Raw genomic sequence first — 23,275 nt, 5'->3', positions numbered from 1 at the left:
CTGAGTATACTCTGCCTTATAGTCTATTTCCCTCTAAATGGGTACATAATCTATTAAATGAACATCATGTTGTATTGAAGAAGACATGAAACTAGCGACTGAGACCATAAACTCTTTATGAAAGTGTTTACTGAGGTAATAAATCAGCTGAGAAGTAGTGTCATTTTGCCATTATTTCTAATTGAGCCGGACTTCTTTTTGCAACCAGAAGAGTCGCCCCCTGCTGGACTTCCGCATTGGATTCATGTCTCAGACCGAAAGCTTGACTGAAGCCCAATGATGAGACAGAAAAACAGGAAACACATTCTGACCTTCTAATCACCTGACAGCTCTGCTAATGTCTCACCACAAGGTCCCAGTAAACAAGCGAGTAGTATGTAGTTGCAGTACCGAAGGCTGCAGTTTCAGGACTGCAATCCTAGGACTGGAACTGCATTTCTAGGATCCTTGTTTACTTTGATACTGCCAGCTAGGATTGCGGGGTTCCTGAAACTGCAGCCTCCGGTACTGCAGCTACATAATATTGAAACAAGCTCATCTTTGCGACGCCTGGTTACACACAGGCTTGTGATGAAAAGTTACAGAAAGAGACTAATCTGAAGATGTAAATGGTTCATTTGAACAAATAAGAGTGAATTTAAAAAAAACAAACAATTAACTCACTCTGTCTCTCAGCACTGGGCGGGTGGTAGAAAGAAAGGCCTAGTGAAATGATGGCTGCCACCTCCAGGATGATGAGCGTGACATCTTGGAGGGCTTCCCACACTAACTGCACAAAGGTTTTTGGCTTTTTAGGAGGGATGAGGTTCTGTCCAAACACCTGTTTCCTTCTGTCGATGTCCTCCGGGGATCCATCTAAGCCTGCAGTATGAGACACAAAGGCAACATCAGAGAAATGTCCTCCTGTGATCCTAGCTTAAACATTAAACTTCTAACATCTGTTGATCAAGATAATCCTTAATCCTAACCTCTTCACGTCTTATACTCTGAAGGACAAATCCAAAATTATAAATTAGTGATTTCACTGACAAATATGTGTCATATAGTTATTAGCAATGCAGGATAAAATAGAAAGTTAAATAATCTGATTATTGTCTCCATATTTACAATCTCATATTGTTGTAACTTTGATCTCACTCACAAAAGTTTATTTTAAATTTTAGATAATCCCAAATCTGTCACATATTTTGGGTAAATCTGTCTAAAATGATGAAGCAGACATGTAGAAGGTTATATCTGCCAGCTTTTCCAATAAAGAGCATTGGTTGGCAATAGGCGGCCCATGGCCAGTAATAATATTAATATAATAATAATATGCTTTGATAGCAGAAAAATAAAAAATGAATAAATTTATAGTGGCTGATGCTGAAATAAATCTCAGTCATGACAGCAACAGTTACTCTCATAATCACTTCCTCTTAAGTGATTGTGCCTCCAAAATTAAAGCGCAGGAACGTTTTTTGAAGCAATGCTTCATGTTGAGTTCATTGAGAGCTTTTACTTTGAAGTTCTGAAGGACATTCGAAAGAGACTCTGGCTTACTTGACACACCTTTGGAAAAAAGCCATCCGTAAACGTGATTGGTTTCCACTGAATTTCCTCAGGAAAATGAAAATTAGTGTCCATAGGTTTATGAATGCCGATCAAACGCTGGGACACACACGCACTGCGGCACATGCTTTATTGCAGTATGTGAAATAGTGTCCTTATCAATTTGTTTAACAGGGGAGAAAAAAAGAAGTCCGCAAGATTTCGGGAACGATCTTACAACTCCTCCAATGGGAATCCGCACTCTACTGACTGAGCTAAACGTGCGCATGAGTATGCAAGGGTTTGAAATAATTCGACTGAAATAATGTTGTGGCCCGCCAAATAACGGCTTAAAAGAAATTTGGCCCGATGTCAGACTTATTTCTCGACCCCTGAGCTAGAGCATAAGCAATATATTGTCATTCAGTATGACATTGTTTTTTACTCAATTTAAATACAAATTTTTTACAACAAAGATTAAGCTGTGAATATGGTTAGAACAGACAGATGTTAGATGGGTGAGCACCCAGAGTGAGTGTGTGTTGGGTGTGTGGGTTGTGGTTTTCACATGGGTTGATGGCATGGGGATGGGCTGATGGTAGACAGGTGTACTTGGGCGTGACCTTCAATCTGCAGCCATTTAACCAGCCACACACTAGGCTCAGTGAGTTTTCTGCTCTTCTCCTGAGACAGAGTTGTGATATGTTGAATGTCTTCTTCCCTGGGTGTATTATTTATATATATATATATATATATAACCAAGCAAATCAGAGAGAACGAGCAGCAGAACATGATGGTGAAAGTTAGCGGAGGAAAATATTAGCTTTCAGTTTGGTAGAAAATGTGCGTTGTAGGCCAGTGTCGGTTAATAAAAGTCTGTAGTTTCCCCAACTGCTGGTAAAGTGAAGGCTTTTAGCGCTATCTATCATCTCCCCTGTACAGCACATTTATTGGCTGTTACGTTAGCTAAATTAGTAATGTTAATTAGCTCTACGTCATTACTACCTACTTTTCCATGGTTGAGAACATTAGGTACAAGCTTATACTAAACGGGTGTAAAGCTCTATCCTATACACATACTGTACATCCTGATATTTATATTTCGGTTTTCACAGAAGTCTGACAACTGGTTGTTAAAGAAATGAAGAACGGTGGTTACCATGGAGCAGAGGTAAAGGAAGTAAATTAGGGATAGAAACTGAATGAAACAAGGTTCAAGCTTGTTTATTTTTTTTGAAATGACACAAGTCTGGTGTTTATGTCTCTGTGCAGTAGTGTGGAGTTGTGTGAGAGCAGGGTGCAGACTGGTTTCCTCACAGTGGAGTAAAACATGTTAGGACATGCCATACCATTGGACACACTGCAGCTGCTGCACAAAGACTCAGTCAGTCTGAACAGGTTTGTAGCCCGGCACTTCTATTCATGTCGTCTGAAAATTAAACTCAGTGAGCAGAGGACTGAGCATGCAGGATTGAAAGTTAACAGATCTGCCCCCCAGCTGTTACCACAGCCACACACGGAGGAGGAAAGCAGTGTGATGGATTTTCCACTGATTTCAAGCTGCTGCTGACATTTTACCTCTTTGTCAGCAGGAGTCAAAACGCGGAAGGTGTTTACTGAGCGCGTGCAAGATGGACAGACTAAATGAATTAATGATGAGGAGGAAAATGTCAAAGGGCAGACGTATTAGACATACTGAGTCCACCAAGACATATTGAGTCCACTTAGACACTCTGTAGGTCAGTATGAGACAGACCATGGGAACACAACATCATAGCAGAACTACTAAAACAATAAAGTTTGGATAATCTTCACTGTGAAGGACTTTATCTTTGTATGTAGGCTTTTATAAATGAACTGAAACCAATATGTTCATAGATGGATTGCAATCAATCTAAAAATTTATTTGGAAAATTATCAACTTCTGGTTTGTAAGAAAACTGCTAAAACCTACAAACAGAAGGATGTGAATTAAAAGGCCAGTTCTGTGTCTAAACCTGCAGTCACAGCAGGGTTGCGGAGTCTAAGTTTAGCATTTAAAGTAAAACACAAAACTCCTCTGGTCATCCTCTGCATTAGAGCACAGGACACACCGACCGCTGATCCCCGGCCCCCGCCCTCCGGGGTTCAGTAGAGGTCACTGAGGTCAACATGTAGAAAAGCTTTACATGCTTATCAGACACAATGAGCACCACTACCTCAACAACATTAACTATTGTTTCTGTGCTTGCTTTTTCAAGATTGTTAACTGTTGTTGGTCAGGTGACGCAACAAATTTTGCAGCCGGATTGAATCGCAGGACAACATTTAATGCTGGTCTGAGAGTAAACTTGGTAAAAAGGTATCTACAGCTTAAAAGTACTGAGCCTTTTCCCAAATTTAAGATCTGCATACTGCTACTACCTCATTGTGTGAAACTTGTGTGGTTTTTACTTCAATTGCTAAATGTTTGTTTTTAATTGATGGAAATGTGTAAACCTACTTTTGGGAAAATAATATTCAGTCAACTTTAGGTAATGTTAGCTAACTATAAATGTTACTCTCATCCCATCTGGTTTCATAGTAAAGGCCTCCCATCGCCTTACATAGTGCAGCCCCCTGTAATGAAATGAATGTAACTGATAGCAGAAACACTGAATTGTAAAATTACATTGACACTGCATTTACTGTGATCTGTTATATCTGGCTAATATCTGCTGTGATTTTCTTAACATCCCGAAAAGCTTCTTCTCAGCTTAATGTTGATGTTGTACAATCCTAACAAAGTGCTAAATGACTTCCTTCTGACATCTTTAAAGCCTTTTATCAAACTTTAGACCCCTTCAAATTAATAAACCTGCCTTAAAAAACAACAACATAAATATCATATACTGCCCTCGCTGCTGTGAACCCTCCATTTGAATGTTTCCTAATTCAAATGTAGTATTTACAGACTGGAACATGCTGTGTTTGTCTCATACTGTCCTGAAGCTGACGGAGAGCAGAGCGGGATCAACAGAGACTGCAGGTCACAGTTGACTTTGGCCATTACACAGTCAAAAGTCCCTCAAGCCAGACTAAACCTAGTATGCCCTCCGTTGGTTTAATGGTGTCCATGCCAGAGGAAAGGCTTGTGAGTCACTGGTGAAGGGGCCTAAAACATCATTACATACCACAGTAGCTCTGAAAAAAAACACCAAACTGTATTTCGAGTGGAGCATAACACTGCCTGTGGTTGAACTTTTCTGGTTCTGTGTGGCTCCAGCTGGCCATCAGCCTGTTGAACATATTTACCTTCCACAGGAGATGTCCTAAGTCTGGCACACAGACCGTTTACATCTCCGTAACTCTGCTGGATCCTGGTCAGTGACTCTGCTCCTCTTAACTCCATAAGGGAGCGCAGCTCCTGTAGTGAGCAGCTGAAGTCCACCTCGTGGTTGGCCTCGCCACGTCGGCCATGTTTCGACCCACGAAAAGAGTTGGTGGCCATGTCTCCTGTGGGACTCGACACAGGTCTTCCCGAAAAACACAGAGTCAGTGGTCAGCCTGAGGTCTAGATCTCTCCTGATGGGGACTCTGTGACTGTAGGGGGATAAATTGATCAGGTCATTTCAGAGATCTCATGGGAAAAGAGTAAGTAACTGTAGGGGAAATATTTAGAAATATTAATACACAAAGGGCATGATTATACATAAAATATATGGAATGTGGGGTTTTTCACTATAACTACATACAATTACACATAAATTCCTCCACAAATTCAGATTTTCTGGGGGGGGCGCTTCTCTACCAGAATTATATTCCTGAAATTGTGGAGGATTTGAAATAGCAGGTAGATCATCATAAAGAAACAATATTTATTTTGGTCGTTAGTGAATGCCCCGCGACCCTGTACGCAGGATAAGCAGTTGACGATGGATGGATGGATGGATGGATGGTTAGTGAATGTTTGTGGGGTGGGATTACGCAGGGGGAACTCTGGCTAGGCAATATAGTGGAACCTATGCAATATTTTGCCAATATTGATATACATCAAATGGCAAATGTGGGGAGGATTACAAATGAAATAATCAATAAAGTGACGTTCGGAGCAACAAGCCACTGTATTCCAGTGTCAAACTGTGGCATGACCCTACTCTATATGACAACTTTAATCAGTGTCATTAGAAAAAAGTATTTAATAACCATTTTGTTAAATTTTTAGCATCATGCTTGTTACATCGCTCGTTTCACCCATGAGTGAAAAGCCTTCCATAAACCAGGTAACTGTGAAGCAAGACCTGACAGACCTGATCAAACCTCCATCTAGCAGACTGCTCTGTTCTCCATTTGCAGTTCAAAAAAAAATTACATTTTAACTGATTCACTTTGAACAGAGTCTGAATAGATATCTGTATGTGGTGTAGAGTATTGTGTTTGTGGCTGCTGGTGGGTGAACGGAAAGCCTTTATATTTGTTCTTCACAAGTTGTGACCTCTGTGCCTTCAGCTGTAATCTGTGTCAATCAGTCAGCCAAGGCTTAATCTGAGCAACACAGAAGCAGCCTGTTTAAGGCTGATGGAGAGAAAGAAAACTCAGAGGTGAGCATGCTGAACAGAAGTCATGACAGCCAAATTGGTGGATAAAGCTTTGCTGCTCTGTACAAAACATAATCTACGTTAGTGATGGCAACCAACAGTCCAAAAACACAAAGAGTTTCAGTTTACAACAGGAAACACAGAGCGATAATAAATCTTTACATCATGTTGATCTAAAGATGTTGATCAGTTACAACTGAATAAACCATCACAGTACATGAAACTATACAAGCTGTAGCAGTGTGAAAGAGATGAATAAACTCAGCAGCCAGCCCACTACACTGACCAAGCACGTTCAGGCTTAAAAAAAAAAAAAAAAAAAAAACACTATTCAAAGACATTTCTGATCAAACATAATTTCATTACTGCAGCACTTAGGAGAAGAAAGGCTTTACTTACAAAAACTTCCCCCATCGTCTCCTGTTAGCAGCAGCAGGTATTAGTGGCAGTCAGATTACTCTGTGCAGCGTCGGTCTCACAGCTCCAGAAAAAGCCCATAACCCAGCCACAGCTCCTCAGCCGGCAGTCTGCAGACCTGCCCCAAGACCGCAATTTACTCCCAAAACCAGCCTGTTGTTCAGAAATTTTGTTTGACCTTCAGCAAGCTCACAGTCACAAGCGGCGCTCCATCGGAGGAAAAAACAGGAGCTGGCTAAATGATTATCTGAGGAAAGCCTCGCTTAATCTAATTAGACAATCTGTGGCTTCAGTGAGTGGCAGAGAGACTACTGCTGCAGCTCCTCCTGCTGAGAGTCTATAAACACCACGTCTACACAGACTAGGTCTCAAACACCAGGTCTACACAGAATCACAGACCGGGTCTACACACACCAGGTGTAAACCTGCTGCTGCAGCCACTCCTGCTGAGGAACACATCAGCTCTAAACTGACTTAAAAGACAAGGGAGTCAAAGGCTACAACTAAGGACGCAAGATCCAACATCCAAACAACCCGCTAACTGTAATCTATCATCTTCTCTGTGCTTTGCCTGCATTAGTTGTTGTTCACTAATGTTTTTTTTTTTGTCACACATAAAACTCACACACACTTCCCTTCCCCCCACCTTTTGAGAAGCAGTGATGTAGGCTGACATCAGGTGGCACACACACACACGTGACACACACACACACACACACACACACAAACAGGTGGATTACAGTACATAGACATATAGGAGGATTAACTCTCTCTCTCACACACACACACACACACACACAGTGATATCACAGTTTCACATTTGCATGATAGTGTCTTCACACTGAGCAAGATTGACCTTTGACCCCACACTCTAAATACGAGCAAAGAAGAAGTTTAAGGCCTCAGTGGACAGATCAGTCAAGGATTGGCCACACCCCCACACACATCCACCAGCCTATCAGAGCTCTGGATTCATGATGCCACAAAATCATTGCTGAAACAAATTTCTGACACACATTTTTTTTCAAGTGCAAACTGCATATTACAAATCGGATGATTGGTGATGAAAATAGAGATTGCTACAGTTTAAATAAACAAATTAATCTCAAACAGAATATTGAAGTCTGTGAAATAAACATGTTTGATAAACTTATTTTGGGTGAATTGGTTCAGTTATCAAACTAGTTAGTTAACACTCTGGGCAAGTTAACCTGGGATCAGCTCCCCAGTCTGTCTGTACAGTGTGTCTGTGTGTGTTTGCTGCCATCCAGTGGTCACACACACAGTACACACTCAAGTTATGAATTGCAAGACTATCTCCTATCTCCTGCATTTACCATTATTACTGTTGGAGGATACCTTATATCTCTACCACATTATATTGTTACTGTAAGCTGTAATAACAACAGCAAAACAAAATGCTGTCTGAAAAAGTTCAGGGTATCAGGACCAGTAATGATCTGTGCAACGCAGTCACCAGTCCGAGATCCAAAAAACAAAGTGCAAACTACACATCCACCTGCTTTTCTGTTTTAATCCTTTGAAACCCTGTAAAATGCCTGATAATTTATCAGTATTTACTGTGGAGTTGGTGGGTGTTTGGTTGGCACTGTAGTGGGTAGAATAAGTTAAACCAGCGAAGGTTACAATTGGTTCAGACTCTAGTGCAGTTCTAAAGAGTTTGCAATCATTCAAGTCAAAATCAAAACAGGACATTGCATATGAGGTAGTAGAACTTCCCTCGCGGGTTTGTCAGATGGGGATTAGGGTAAAGTTTACATGGGTTCGAGCACATGTAGGGGGGAAGGGGAATGAAATTGTAGATAGATTGGCTAAACAAGCTAGTAAACGGGAAACTGTCGAAATAGCAATTAAGTAAAGCAGAAGCTAAGCCACAAATCTGGTCGAAAATTAATAAAAGGTGGCAGGTGCGTAAGAATGAAGAGAAGAAAGGGAGACGTTTATATTGCATTCAACGAAAGGTTGGGACAGGGAGGGTCACTGAAAGAAAATGGGAAGGCAGGAAATTATTAGGCTAAGAATTGGACACTATGAGTTAAATAAGTACTTACATATTATGGGTAAGCACATATCGGGTAAGTTAGGTGTGAATTTTGTGAAAGTATTTTTAGTCCATTGTTATTGCTAGTCTGTGGAACATGTGGTTTTTGAACGAGAGGGAAAGGATAAATAAGAAGAAGGTTTGGGTTTCTAAGGAATTCCCTTACAGACTTACTGGGAAAGTCATTAAATGACATTAGTGCACTTTAGTTGGGTTCTTCAGGGACACGGGATTGGCAGAAAGGATATAATTTATTTTTCGTTTTGTTATTGTTATTGTTTTTTTATGTCGGGGTCCACACTCCAGTACAGTAGGTGGCGGTAATGCACCATTTAAGTTGGATGCCAACGCCGTGAAAGAACAATGAAGAAGACGCAAACCCCAACTGTTTGCTTCGTGGCGACCCAGGCGACTCCCCCTTTGGGATTGTCACGTGCATCTATCAACCCTGTACACAGCTGATCGTGACGTCACTCACCAACATGGCGGACTGGAACAGAGGTATTGCTTTTTGGACACGTACTCACTTCTAAAGTGTTTGACAGTTAACTTAGTCGTCTCCAGCAGTAAAGAGCCAATGTTACAGCCGTTGTGATGGAGTGTATAACCTAAACGACAGATTAGCTGCGTGTTTAACTAGTGTCTGGATCTGTAGTTCACTTTGACCCGAAGACAAGCCCTGAGATCAGCTAGCAGGCTAACTAGTATAGCTGAGGAGTTTAGCTGTTTAGTTCGTAGCTGTTTGACTGCTATGGACCGGAAATGTTTACTCCCTCAGTCCACAAAATTCCACAAATTTTTTTCCGCAAGCGATAAGATTGTTAATATATGCATAACCAGCTTAAAATACAAGAGAGTCCCTTCCTGTTTAGTAGTGAGCGACAAAGTTGGCTTGCTTAACTTTTTTGTAAGTTAAGGTTTGTTTAGAGAGACTAGAACAAACGTTAACATGACCGGTGTTTTGACGATTTATGGTAACTGTTAACTATCGAGATGTGCTACTGTTTGCATCCGCATTGGGTAGGGTTAACTTGGACGCTATCGATTTGCATTAGGGTAGCATTTTTTGACAAAGAAACATAAATCGTCAGATCACCGGTAGTAATTTACAGTCCACCGGCACCCCTATCTTATCTTCTTATCTTCTACACCAAAACTTAACCTGAATCCAAACCCCCAAAACGGGGGGGGGGACTGTAACTTAACTAATGTTCGCTAACGGTCTGGGGCCAATGAGAATCCGCATTTGACAGTTAACAATGTGCCTGATCTTTAACGTTAGGTAGAAATGTGATAATCTCTCACTCATTTAGCGTGAATTTACTCTGTAAATGATATACTACTAATTAAATAATATAGAACTAATAATATATAATATAATATACATAACGATAGATAGATACTTTATTTATCCCGAGGGAAATTCAACATTAACCGAGGGAAATTCAAGACTAACGTTACTAGGAATTCTAATTTATTAATATAAAGCCAAGTCTTTATCAAATAGTGGGCCGACACATGGTTTAAGTGAACTTAGTTATTTTACTTTGGTTGTGAACATTGGTTAGATTAACGTAACCTAACATTAACGTTAGCTAAAGTTAATGGCAATTCCGCTAACATTAATAGCATTGGAGAAATTTAACCGTTTCACACTCAACATGTAACGATATTGTTTTTTTCTCAGCCTAATGTCGACGAAATTTTTGTAATTCAAGTTTAGTTTAGATCATACAGATTTCGTGATTGTCATAAAACGTTAACTTCTCTATGCAGTAACGTTAACTTAATTGTTAATAATGACGGATTAAGTTCAGCTAACATTAGTTGACTTACCATTGACATTAGGTTGCGCCTTTGGATTAGTGGGCTGTTTAACTATCTCTCTTAACTACATTTATTACTTACTAAATAAATCTGTAGAACATAACATTTCTGTAAAGCTATGTTTATGGCTTATAACCGTAAATTAACCCTTAGCAGGGAATTAAATGGGCGCCAATACTTCCACAGTGTAAAACCCTGCTGCAGAGATCGGGAAACCCCGGGCAGTTGGGGAGGGACGTGGGTCCAGTTGTTAAAAATCTTTTTATCTGGATCAGAATGATCCGGATTTGGAAATCCCATTTTGCTCATGGATTTGCTATCCAGGATCACGTAATCCATTTTACTTTAGCACCAGTTTTTCAAACCAACATTGCATTGGATCACCCCATAGACTTTAGGATCACCCTGATCCAGATATAAACTTGTCAGGAGTACCAAATCCGGATTTCCAGTGTTGTGGGACTACATGTCACAACATAGGCGTTTAATGTTATAAAGACCAACAGGTAGAACAGCCAGTGTGGGGTCACTGTTATTTGAAGAGACAGAAAATGCACAGTAAAAGGACAAAAAGTTTTCCTCCCATTTTCAATTTCTTTCAACTGTCAGACCCACAACAAATCCAAGAAAACAAACAAATATACATTATTCACAAATGCACATTGGATGTTTTGAGCACGTGTTGTCCAATAGTTAAAATAAAGATCATTCCGAGTTTAGAGAGCAGCTTTTACATTCAAGAGGCTATCTCAGAATGAGGGACTGACTGGACCTGCAATAAGGGATGCAATTGTTACAAACTACTTTTGAATGGTTAACCTCTGATAATTGTGCCTTTTTGTAATTAATATACAGCAGTGGTTCTCAAAGTGGGGTCCAGGGACCCCCAGGGGTGCTTGAGGGGGATCCAGGGGAACCCCAGCAAAAAGGAATAATTTCTTTTCAGTACGTCCATCCGTAAGTTCCATAGTGAAGCTATGACTATTTTGGTCATGAATTTTATACACTTTTTGGAATAAAACATCTAAAAGCCAAAATCCTGTCAGATGGGATGACCCTGGGACAAAATCTTATCAAATGGGGGACCCTGGTCTAATTTGTGTCAGTGTAGGGGTCCTTGACATGAAAAAGTTGGAGAACCACTGATGTACAGTGATAAGTTACAGTTGAAATTAAATACATTATTTTGTTTGGTATTGACAGCCGTTCGGGGAATTATTATATTTTTTACTTCACTGTACTGAATGGCTTATGGGTAATGTCTACTTCATCTACTTTGTCACTATAAAGTTTAAACAAATCAAGTGCAAAATATAAACAATGTGTAGATTTGCTACTACATGATAAAAATGTTGTATTATTTGGAAAGACATTTTGTTCCTAAAATCCACCTTGAATCCACCTTCTGTTGGAATGTTCTGTTTTTTCGATCAAAAGGATCCCAATCCTACTAAAAAGTTTAAAACAACCCCAACATGATGGTTTGATACAGATCAAAACCAGGATTGGATTAGGTAATCTGATCCAATTTCAGAATACTTTTTTTCTTTAGAAAACCCATTTCCAAGATTTGATCCAATCCATAGCCAAAATATGATAAGAATACTTTTGAACAACTGGGCCCTGGGCTCCATTTGTGCAGGAGTAATCTGCTACTATAGGTAATTTAGCTATGTTCCATGCAGAAATGTATTTTGCCTGATGTGTTTAATCCATCTTCTCATGTAATGTCTTTGATGTTGCTTCAGTAACATTATCATACACAACTTTTGTGTGTGTGGTCTTTATGTATTTTCAGTCAGTTTTACAACAAAGTGCAACTTTCTTGACTTTCAAATGTATATTTTAAATTGACAAACGTCATATGTGTAATTCAGGGCAAAATAGGATCAAAAAATTAGTTGTCTCTCACGTTGACTACCTTATATATTTTTTCCGAAATAAGGTACCATGGTGGTCCATCAGAAGGGGAGGGACTCCCTATATGGGACAGGCCCTTAATTCTTTTCACACACAACTCTCATTCAGAAACAATGTTTATTTCAACCAGTATGAATATTTCTTATTTTGTATAAAAAATAGGCTTTTTTCGTCTAAATCTTAATTGTTTCTGTAAAATTAACCAAATTTTGGAGAATGACTGATCTTTTGTGTCTTTAAAAAACAGACCAGGCGTCTAATTGAGACCTGCATTTATTTGTCAAAACGTGTAGCTACACTGGGCCTGTAAAGTGAAAGGCATCTTATTGGGACTAGGCTTTTAAATGAAGTTTTACGGGATGTAGAGTTCATTAGCAGCTATTTATTATTAAATGATTTTTTTTTAAGAACTGTTAAATCCACATTGATTGGAAAACCGACAAATCTATTTAAATTAAAATGATACATTTTCTTATGTTCTGCTGACATGCAGTGTAACATGCAACCTATTGATTCAAATGAATTATTCAATTTTCCCTATAATTAGTACCAGATTATATACTTCTTTCTATGAACCTTCCTAAGAAACTAGTTTACATATGAGTTCAAAGTGTTAACAGGTTTAGCACCTGATTGAAGTGTTACAGAGGACCCAAGACTTTGCTGTATTTATTTAATTATAAATCTCACATTTGTAAATGAATGCAGAACCCAGTGTGGACTTTACATGGAAACCTAATGTCTACAACAAATGGCTGCACAAAGTTAGTACTTTAACCACTGTTTCATTTCTAATCTGATGTGGTTGTGCGTTTTCCAGGTCATGGCTCTGTGGACGACATGCTGGATGCTGAAAACAAACGGCTGGCTGAGAACCTGGCCACCAAAGTCTCCAGACTGAAATCTGTGAGTCACAACCAACCACTCTTTATACACCAGTTTCATAATTTCTAATACATTTGTGTGTGTGTGTGTGTGTGTGTTTGTGTGTGTATATATATATATATATATATATATATATATACAGTATATATACAGTATATAAATAAAAATTGACTTGCATTTGTTGTATGTTCCCAAAATCTGCTTTTGTTTTCTCTTTTTTTGTCTGTAGTTTGATTCTATGTTTAAATTTGATGTCGTTAATCATCCCTTTTCTAATAAATAATAAAAACATAAGGTTGAGACCTGCCTGTCTTGTCTCTGAATCTGACAGCTTGCATACGACATCGATAGAGAAGCTGATGATCAGAACGAGTACCTGGACGGCATGGTGAGTCCTTCCGGTCTACAAAGCCATATAGAAAAGTATAATTAGCTTTTGTTTTTATTTACGCGCCATGTCTTTGGAGAGAACTGGTTTCTAATTTAATTTAATTGGATAGTGCAAGCCCCTCCCCCTCTAGGCTGATTTTATTTACCTCCCATTTACAAAAGTACACTTTTAAATCCTCAAAGAAGCTTTTGAATGGCAACAAAATGATCATTGTTTTATTTCCATAAAGGCTCCTCTACAATGTTACTTTGGGCTGTCTTACAGAAAAGTGTGAGATAGACTGGGTGAAATATTTTGTCATCAATCCAAAACTGTGGTCTTACAGTAGATACTGTATCACAGATTCATTTCACCAAGAGCGCAAGAGGGGAAAAAAAAGATGAAAGAAAGTCTGAGCGTTAAAAACGAGTAGTGACGTGTCTCTCAGAATCTGTGTATTGACAAATTGAAGTGCATCTGTTCTGTGAGTGACGTCATCAAAAAGGCTGCTGGTGTGATTTGACCTTCAGACACGTCCCTACAACTCCTCTGCATTTGAATGCATTTTTTTCAGTATGTTCACGCTAAAATGGGATGTAAAATAACAGGTTGTCTCAACTGTAGACCTGCTTCTCTCATAAGTTTGCGGTTTATAAAAGTCCCTTCATTATATTTTTCCTGCCTCTCCTCCTCTCCGTTCAGGACTCAAACTTCCTGAGTGCAACGGGGCTGTTGACTGGCAGCGTGAAGCGTTTCTCCACCATGGTCCGATCCGGCCGAGACAACCGCCGCATCCTCTGCTACGTCTCTGTGGGCCTGGTCCTGGTCTTCTTCTTGTTTTACTACCTGGTCTCCAGGATTCAGCGCTGATAGGAGAAACCAGATCAGACCAGGAGCTGGTCCTGATGTGGAGCTGAGACCATGGACACACATGTGATGGGTTTAAATCAACTCTGTGGTTCTCCTGCACAGAAGAAGACTTTTTATTCCACCAAAGTGAGAACAGAAAGGAGACTGAAAACATTTTGATGATTGGGGGTTGTCGAACAGCTCAGAAGTGGAAAAAGCTGTGGGCGTGGTCGTACCACAGATACAGGTGTCTATTAAAAAAACATGCTTGGACTTCAGGGCTTTTCCATAGGGTACTATCTTTCTCTCTTCCCGCTGAATGCAGCTCAGGTGGGAGATGGCCCCCGGCACAGCTGAGTGTGATAGGCTGATAAACTTGCCCAAAACATGTTTCATTACAGAGAAGCTGTGTCTCAATTCCTGACTGCACAATAATATAAAGCAAGTTTTATGTTGCAGCTACAATTCAAATTGCAAATATGACAAAATTACAAAAAATATATTGCATACTAAAAAAAAAAGCTCTTGATTTTTGAGTGTGCTGCTGTTGATGTACACCATTATCTCACGCCAATGCACGAAGAAAATGAAGAAAACTGCAAAAAATCTAATTAAAGTGCAAGTTTGGTGGTGAGACATCCACAGAGGTCAAGAGGGGGGAAGTATGTGCTTTTTCTTTGTGAATGTTTAATTGGCAGTGTTATTCCAAGGTCAAAGTTTGGTCAGCGTCTGCATACATATTTTAGTATTTTCTTTCCAAAAAGGACCAAACTAAATTAATATATAATATGCACACTCTGTCAATTTGGATGTAGTGTGAAATTGGGATACAGTAGGTGACAATCTGCTGGCGAGAGCAGGAAGCAAGCCAGGTGATGTTGCCAAGTTTTTAAGAACTGACAATCAATTTTTTTTTGGACATCTTAATACAATACGTTAACAAACGTTTGTATTAGTTGGCAGATGGCTCTTGTGAAATGCAAACACTCACATACTTTAACATGTGTTTCTATTTTTTAAACAACAAAAAAAACTTTAAACATTTGTCTTTTCAGTAACTCTGCTTTAATGAGCAGTTTTAGTTCAGTGTGTGTTTGTGGTTATGCCTGTTTCCTTCTAATAATTAACATTAAAAGTTGGGACCTGTTCTATTTATAGTTTAAATGTTGTATTTTTTTTTTTTTAAATTTCATGTTCAATCTGTCAGTCTCCGCACAACATATCCAGCCAAAAAAGAGAGAGGAGATTTAAGAGGGATAAACGCGTGTACATGTTTATGCATATGTGTTTACATTCCCGCTGTCAGGACTGCTAATCAGCCACAGCAGACATTTAAAATGATTATTTATACATGGGCAATAAATGGTTTTAATTGTGTGAACTTGTTGGAGATACTTGATTGACTCCATGATTTATTTGGCTCCTGGGCATTATGTGAGGTGTACTAAATTTATGACTTTTATTTTTCATTAAAAAAGCTGCGTATTTTTATCATCATGATCATACAATTGTAAAAATTTTGTTTTAATAACCAAATTAATAGTCTCCTGTTTCAAACCATGAAAACTTATGATAGGGAAACCAGAATCAGCTTTATTTGCCAGGTATGTGTACACATGCGAGGAATTTGACTCAGGATTGTACATTGCTCAGGATGTGCTTACTTACAATACAATAATAAAATCACACACTGGCTACAGTATAGAGAATACACATGTATATGGACACACTATAAACAAAACAAAAGAAATGCAGTATCTTAAACTAGTCTGAGAAAACTCCAGAGAATAGGACCTCAAATTTATTTTATGATACAGGAATTTATGATCCATCTGAATCCGATGCCTGCACAGGCATCAGCAGCGGCTTTTTTTTTTTTTTTTTTTAAATCTGGAGGGGTTAGTTTATATTAGGCAGCGTTTCACTACAGATTTTATTTCAACAAATCTATTTTGTCAGAAGTGTTTTTCACTGTGGTGCATTTACATGAAAACACAAAGTATGTGTTTATGTCAGCTCTGGAGTTTTTACATCAGCACATAAAAACACAATTTTCAAATTTAACAGAAAATAAATGTAAATAATAGAAACATATGGGTCAGTTGAAGTACAACTGAACATACAATGTCTATAAAAAGATTTTCTGATTCGTGTTTCTGTGTGCATTGTACGGTGTCGCTTCGGATCGGCTCGTGTTCTTTCGGTAGTCTCCGGTGCATCTATTTCCTGAGACATCGTGAAAAACAAACAGTCGAGCGCCCGAGCTCCTGTCCTCTGTTCGGATTCGCTCGCCTGACGTTTCCTGCTAATTAATTTAGAAAGTGTTGTTGATATTTGACGATTATCGTTAACGAGTTTCGTGTTTGCTGTTCTTCTCTGGTTCGTACCAGGCTCGGCTGCGTTCGGACCGCGCTCTATCCCGCGGCTGCTCGTTTATATTCGGCTCTTGTCGTTCGGCGGAAGAATGGACGAAGCGGACTCGGCTACGAAGGCACTCGGGTTGGATGAACCGCCCATCGGCATACCGCCGGGGAACGGCTCGGATACCGAGTCGGAGGCCGAAGTCACCACGATGGCCGTGATGGGCGAACCGGGAAACATCGACATGGGAGCCGAATCCCTACCGAACCCAGACGAGGCCGAGGCGGCATTCGCAGGCAAGGCGGGCTTTAGCTAGCAGCAGGCCGCTGCTGAGCGGGGTGGCGCTAAAACACAAAACGTGATGATAATGTTTGGTAACTTAGCTTACTCTGTGTTCAACGGGGAGTAACACTACTGCAGGGTGAATGTATGACTTATCGATTAAAGATAATAACGATTCTCACATGAAACTGTACAGCTCTTCAATTAGTAAAACAACCAGCTACAGCTTCCAATACGTAACTTACGTTGCTAAACTTCGTTCAATCATTGTGTAATTTAAAGGTTTGTAGCCTGTTGATAGCATAAACGCAACATATATCACAGCGTGCATATTTCATTTTCTAACTTAGCAAGTGTCTTAAAATTCGGCAATGACAGACATTATTAAGCAACTACCTAACCTTAATAAAATTACAAGTTTTAGTGTTGGTTTACACTGCAAACGATAGCGCACCGCCCACCAATGTGAGGTAGATTGAGATTAGTTGATTGGATAAAATGCTTTACTTAACCCTATAATTTGCTTAAATCGTTTTTATGATGAATTGCATTTATGTACAACTAAAAATTATACTTATAGGTTGTTTTATATTTATGCCTTTCCCACCATTTTATAGGATACAAATGCCAGATATTGAATGTAGTTTGGTGAGTGTACATTGTGTGTCAGGGCTGGCCAGGCTGTGTCAGCAGGCTGGATGAGTGGTTGCCAAACAACTGTGAAAATGAATAATAACGAACAGGTTATAATAATTTAAAATTAATATCTTTTCAAACTATAGTTAAATTCTGTATTAGGTTTCTCCCACTCCCAGAGATAAGCAGAAAATTAGCTGTTCATTTAACTTCAATCACTGTTAAGTCTCCTTTTAGGCGTGTCAGGCACACCAGCTAAAAAGTGTACCTACTGATTTTTATTCAATATTCTGGCTCTATAGAAAAGGTATTCTGGTGATATTTATCATTTCTCACATTGCCCCATGTAGCCCTACATGCTGTCAACATAACACTCCAGTTTGGCTGTGATTATAATTATATCTTACATTACAGAGGTACTGTAGTAGCTATAATACAGTAGAAGTACTGATCTGAAGATAGATGTGATGATAAAATATCTGAATCTCTTATTGTTGATCAGAGGTGACTGCTGTGACAGTGGCAGGTGTTCATGCTGCAGACGACAACGTTTTTACCACAACGGTTGCCACGTCAGGAAGTCTCCCTGAACATATGCTGGTAAATCTACACACTCTGATGGTCATGGTACTGCACATGCTCAGTTTCGCTCAGTATATACAGTCTGTGCTGTAAGATCAGATCAGCTTCCAAGAGAAATAATCAGGTCAGGCAGTTTTACTGTTTTCATTCCAGACCTTATTAAACGGACGTTTCTCATTATTAATAATCATGAACAACCTCAGTGTCTCATCTCGCTCTGACATGCCCAACATAGTGATCAGACCAGCAGACCGCAGCAGCAGGAAGTTCTCTTGGTTACACTTTCACTCTGGAAACTGGACTAATCCAAATTAAGTTAAAAACTGAGCTTCTGTTTTCTAGAAGAAGACGTGTTTAAATACACTATTAAAGTGGGAAACTATGAAGTAACTACCTGAGTGTTCAAAAATGTTAATTTGTTAATTGTTCATAAAAGCTCAGAACTCTGCTCATACTTCCAAAATCCATTATAGACAGCCGGTACAGAGCCCGGCAGGTTTCAGGTACTTTTTAATGGGGTAATTTGTGTTACAATAACTTCTATTATTTGCCCCCTCAAAGGAATCATTCTTTTGCATAATTCATACTCCCATATGCTGGAGGTACAGATCTGTAGACTGTAAACTTTATTTGTTGTATTCCAATAATTGTGCTGCAGAGTGTTGTCACTCTAAAATCTCATAAAGGTGTTCAACCTCTCAAAAGACCCCTTAAAAAAACTAGAACCTCTATCATTGTACCTTCCAGTGTCCTCTGCTGACAGCTGAGCCTCCTGCTATACTGCAACACTATCTTTGCAAGTGTATATACTGTGTGTTTGTGTATGTGTGTGTGTGTTGTGTGTCTCACAGAGTGGGAGGACAACCCTCCAGCTGGGTGAAGGTCTCAGCACCCAGAAGGCCACTTTGATTGTAGTTCACACTGATGGCAGCATCGTGGAGGCTGCTGGCCTCAAGTCTGCTGCGGCCATCGCATCAGGTATGTGTGTGTTTTTACAGTACGGAGAAGGTGGTCTGCGGTGTCCATATTGAACCAGGTTGTTAAAAAAAATTAATATACAAACCTGAACTTGGAAGACAGTGAGATCCATCACTCTCTCAGACTGATCTGTGCCTGTTTCGTCTTCCTGTGCGTCCCTCAGGCCGGCAGACTCCACCCACACCGCTGACTCCTCCCCAGGACAAAGACTCCTGCTCCAAGTACAACTGGGACCCCTCAGTCTACAACAACGAGCTGCCGGTCCGCTGCAGGAACACTAGTGGAGTCCTCTACAAGAACCGACTGGGATCAGGTGACCCACACCGAGGGCTGTAACATATAGCCACCAGTAAACCAAAGTATCTTCATTTCATGAAGAAGGTTTACATAAGTCTTACTGAAGTTAAACCTCCAGACCAGTCTGGTTTGGGAAAATAAGATCTATATATTTGCTTTAGGATTAAGCTAATAGAAATGTGACACATGGCTGTAGAATCAAAGTGAAAGTAGTATGATCACCATTTGCTGTCACTGGAGACAAAAGTGAAGAAAGTTAACATCTCAAATCATCAGTTTAAGAGAAGAAGACATTGTAATCAGATCACTTAGCAGCAAAAAAAGTTAGTCAGTAAAAAAATGACTAATTCCAAGTATTGCATTCAAAATGTTACTGAAGTAAAGGTACTATCAGTAAAATATACTTAAAAATTCAAAAGCAGAAGTATTCATGCAGATTTCTTTTTTTATTAGATAGTTGCTGAAATATGTCATTAACTTAGATTGCTGTTCGGCTTGTTTGATTTATTATTTCCCAACTTTGTCTGTAAACAGAATTCTAAATCAGAAAGTGACGCAGCTAATTACAAAGTGCCTACATATTGCAGTTATCCGAACTCATTCAAATGAGTCTGCAGGTATTTCTGATGATTTGTAAAAAGCAATGTAGTGCTAATCCTACAACTGACAGTCTATCCATGTTTTGGGAAGAAAGTGAAGACGGGTAGTTGCGTTCCATTTAAATCCTTTACCCACTTTCGTTCTCATCTCCAACTGGCCTCCATGACGACGTATGCTGTTACTTAAAATGGTTAGTGGAACTACTTGTAAAACTCGGGATGACAGTATTGTGTCGTGTTCAGGGGGTAAAGGTCGCTGCATCAGACACAACCAGCAGTGGTTCACTCCCACTGAGTTTGAAGGTCTGGCGGGAAGAGCGAGCAGCAAAGACTGGAAGAGGAGTATCAGATACGCTGGCAGACCTCTGCTGTGCCTCATACAGGTACTACTGCGCAAATACTTCTGTAATTCTACACTGTACCACTGCAGTATTACAAAGCGCTTTTACAGTTTGCATGCAGATCAGATGATCAGATTTAAATCAATTTTTCTTAACAGAAAGATGGAGTTAAATTCTTCTTGCAGGATAACCTTGTCTTTGTGTGTGCATAGGAGCGTATCCTGAACCCCCATGCTGCTTCCTGTACCTGTGCAGCCTGCTGTGATGACCTGACAGGGGTGAGTCAGAAGTACGGAGAGAAGATTTAGTGTTAAATACAGAGAGACGGCACTAGAAACAAGACAAATGGCCCAAACAATGACGAAGGGACAAAATCAGGGACAAAGAATCGGCGTGGCATTACATTCAGCGCCATCTCTCGCTCAGCTATACTGATCTGCAATAGATGTTGTGTGTACAGAATAGATTCACAAGAGAAAGGCATAGTGTATATACAGTTATGATGACAAAAAGAAGATAATTATTTGTTTTGGTTCATTGTTTATATATGATATTGTATAATGGGCCTTTCAGACAGACTGTGACAACCGCACTGCTGCACTGTGAAACCCATTATTTTCAATGGCTTGCCCACGCCATAGCGGTTTGTTGCTGCGTCGAGCAAAGCGCAAACGCAGCGCACTGCTCGGCGACCTCGCACACATGGCGCGGTCAAAGTTCAAGCCAGCACAGCGCAAATCGCTTCCTATCTGAAAGGCCATAATGGTCATAAACATACAATTGACCTGATCAGTTCAGTCAGATAGTAGAACTCAGTTTGTTTTTGTGTCTTATTCCCTGCTTCTCTCTCTTCAGTGTCCAAAGGAAGCAGACACTGTGGTAGCAGAAAACATCAGTATGGTAAATTTAATTTAATATTTTTTTTTGTGTAGCTGTGGCCTCATTATCTCCACCTGGTTTTAACCTATGATCTGCATTTAGATGTCATTACATGGTGTTAAGCAGCCTTCTTGTATTTTAAGCAAGTTGCATTGTAATGACATCTCGTTATGCCAATTAGGTAAGGATTGCTGAAGAGACTTGTCGACAAACAAGGCCACAACTAGTCCTTTACACCTCCTTCCATTCCCCAATTCAAATATAGCAGAGAGACCCAACCCGGGCTGGATATTTTAGACCGGTCTGTAGCGTTAGGCCAGTCTTGATTTTGCTTCAGATTAATCTAGTACAAGTTAGATAGTTTCACAAAAATAGGGATAGACTTATTTTAATCCACCCCACCTCCGTGTTTACTGGTAACAATCAGGGACACTTGCTGACTAGTGGAGCCAAATGACAAAAAGGAGTTGGAAATATAAAGCAACGAGGATGTCGTCAGTCATTTTCGGTTGCCCAAAAAAAAAATCCTATCCTGAGTCTGACTGAAATATGGAGTCCTACCACATTAAGAAGCCACGGCATCTCAGCTCTGCTACAGAGGCCAGAGATTTGATGCTTTGAAGTTTTTTGAATTCTGACTTTCCCCATTAAAATGTCATGTAACCGTTGGGGGGAGGGATAGTGCTCATGAATTGAAAATTTAAAATAAACAACAAATGTGGTAGCAGAAAAATATTTTATGGAGTAGGGTTGCTGCCACTTTTTCTAAACAGTTTAAACAAACTTGAACTAACAGAGCAATAAACTACTTTGTAAAATTGACTTTCTGTTCATTTGCGTTGTCTCACCGAGTTACATGCTAACGGCCGACTTCAGATTTGTTGTTGTTGTCAGGGTAGATTTACGTTAAGACTGTGGCTTCACCTTTTTAATCAATTTTCCATCTATGATTTTGACCCCAAAATGTTTCCTCACATCAACTCTCAGACGCACGGCTCACTAGTTTCCCACAGTTTGTGTTAACGAATAGAGAAACCATCTGGTTTACAGAGGACTACAGGACGTCAATAAATCAGTATGAGAGCTTTTCAGTTTTACATTGAGAATTTTGAATTTCACCAGCTGATTACAGATTAAATGTACGTTCTTTTCCCATATTCAAATGAAAGTGAAAGCCCTAGTGGCAGGTCAGCCTTTTAAGTATGGAGTTGTCTGCACAAAGACTGTCCACATGCCTAAGTGTCCTTGGGTAAGACATTGAAAACCCAAACTAGCTTTAGTAGTTCTTGTACTGCTGCTTTTATTTTAACAACTTTGTTCAATGAAAGAAGTCTTTTGGTAAAAACCAACCTAAATCAGAAATCATACTCTTGTTGTTTTTCATCTCAGTGTCTCTGATTTTAAGCACCGTCACTGTTTGTTGGACGTTCTGTCTGTTTCCTCTCGCTGCTCGGTTCAGACTGGTCCAGTCCGCCTCTTCGTCCCTTACAAAAGACGGAAGAAGGACACCGAGCCTCCGGTCAGCCCCCCCAAAAAGGAACTTCCTGCCACCAAAAACATCACGCTGACCCCGGGAGCCACATGTATGTTGTGTGATTTGTGTGACTATTAAATCAGTTAATTTTTATGGAGTCGTGTGCTCACAGTCACAACAGCTTGTTTAAAAAGTTTGAGAGTTAAGGAGGAGAAATGTCCTTCATTTATCAGATTAGACCGTTTTTATTCCTTGACCTTTTGACACCTTGAAAATGACCCTAATATTCTTGTCACCTCATCCTATAGAGCAATTACTGACTGAATTCAGTTTGATATTTAATTATTTAAATGAATGAAATATTGATGAACAGTTGGACATCCTCTGAATGAGACATGAACATTCATTGAAAGTCCTGGAGTTTCCATCA

General features: G+C 39.7%; 3 protein-coding genes across 4 annotated transcripts in view; 2 read left to right on the top strand and 1 right to left on the bottom strand.

Annotated features, from left to right (window-relative positions):
* LOC123961214 (plasma membrane calcium-transporting ATPase 1-like) overlaps positions 1-10,597 on the bottom strand; it is a 34,629-nt gene extending 24,032 nt beyond the window's left edge. The window contains exons 1-4 of one of the 2 annotated variants that reach the window (XM_046036387.1): positions 10,402-10,597; positions 6,486-6,621; positions 4,804-5,091; positions 664-861 (exon numbers count right to left, since the gene is read on the bottom strand). In XM_046036387.1, the coding sequence (XP_045892343.1) occupies positions 664-861; positions 4,804-4,999 (394 nt within the window). In that variant the 5' untranslated portion in view covers positions 5,000-5,091; positions 6,486-6,621; positions 10,402-10,597. The remainder of the gene's footprint in view (positions 1-663; positions 862-4,803; positions 5,092-6,485; positions 6,622-10,401) is intronic. The other variant, XM_046036386.1, reaches the window with a different exon arrangement.
* bet1l (Bet1 golgi vesicular membrane trafficking protein-like) lies at positions 8,925-15,793 on the top strand. Its single transcript, XM_046036391.1, has 4 exons — positions 8,925-9,066; positions 13,133-13,218; positions 13,529-13,585; positions 14,270-15,793. Exons 1-4 carry the CDS (start codon positions 9,048-9,050, stop codon positions 14,435-14,437), a joined length of 330 nt encoding a protein of 109 aa, XP_045892347.1. The 5' UTR covers positions 8,925-9,047; the 3' UTR covers positions 14,438-15,793.
* Positions 15,794-16,665: 872 nt separating this feature from the next.
* deaf1 (DEAF1 transcription factor) overlaps positions 16,666-23,275 on the top strand; it is a 17,557-nt gene continuing 10,947 nt past the window's right edge. The window contains exons 1-8 of the mRNA XM_046038619.1: positions 16,666-17,073; positions 18,198-18,295; positions 19,129-19,255; positions 19,419-19,568; positions 20,395-20,534; positions 20,705-20,770; positions 21,348-21,392; positions 22,831-22,954. Coding sequence (XP_045894575.1) covers positions 16,881-17,073; positions 18,198-18,295; positions 19,129-19,255; positions 19,419-19,568; positions 20,395-20,534; positions 20,705-20,770; positions 21,348-21,392; positions 22,831-22,954 — 943 coding nt within the window. The 5' untranslated portion in view covers positions 16,666-16,880. The remainder of the gene's footprint in view (positions 17,074-18,197; positions 18,296-19,128; positions 19,256-19,418; positions 19,569-20,394; positions 20,535-20,704; positions 20,771-21,347; positions 21,393-22,830; positions 22,955-23,275) is intronic.

The sequence above is a fragment of the Micropterus dolomieu genome, linkage group LG22 (assembly GCF_021292245.1).
Source record: "Micropterus dolomieu isolate WLL.071019.BEF.003 ecotype Adirondacks linkage group LG22, ASM2129224v1, whole genome shotgun sequence".
In the NCBI taxonomy this organism is placed as follows: domain Eukaryota; kingdom Metazoa; phylum Chordata; class Actinopteri; order Centrarchiformes; family Centrarchidae; genus Micropterus; species Micropterus dolomieu.
The sequence above is the reverse complement of the archived record's forward strand: the minus strand, read 5'-3'. Positions and strand labels throughout refer to the sequence as shown.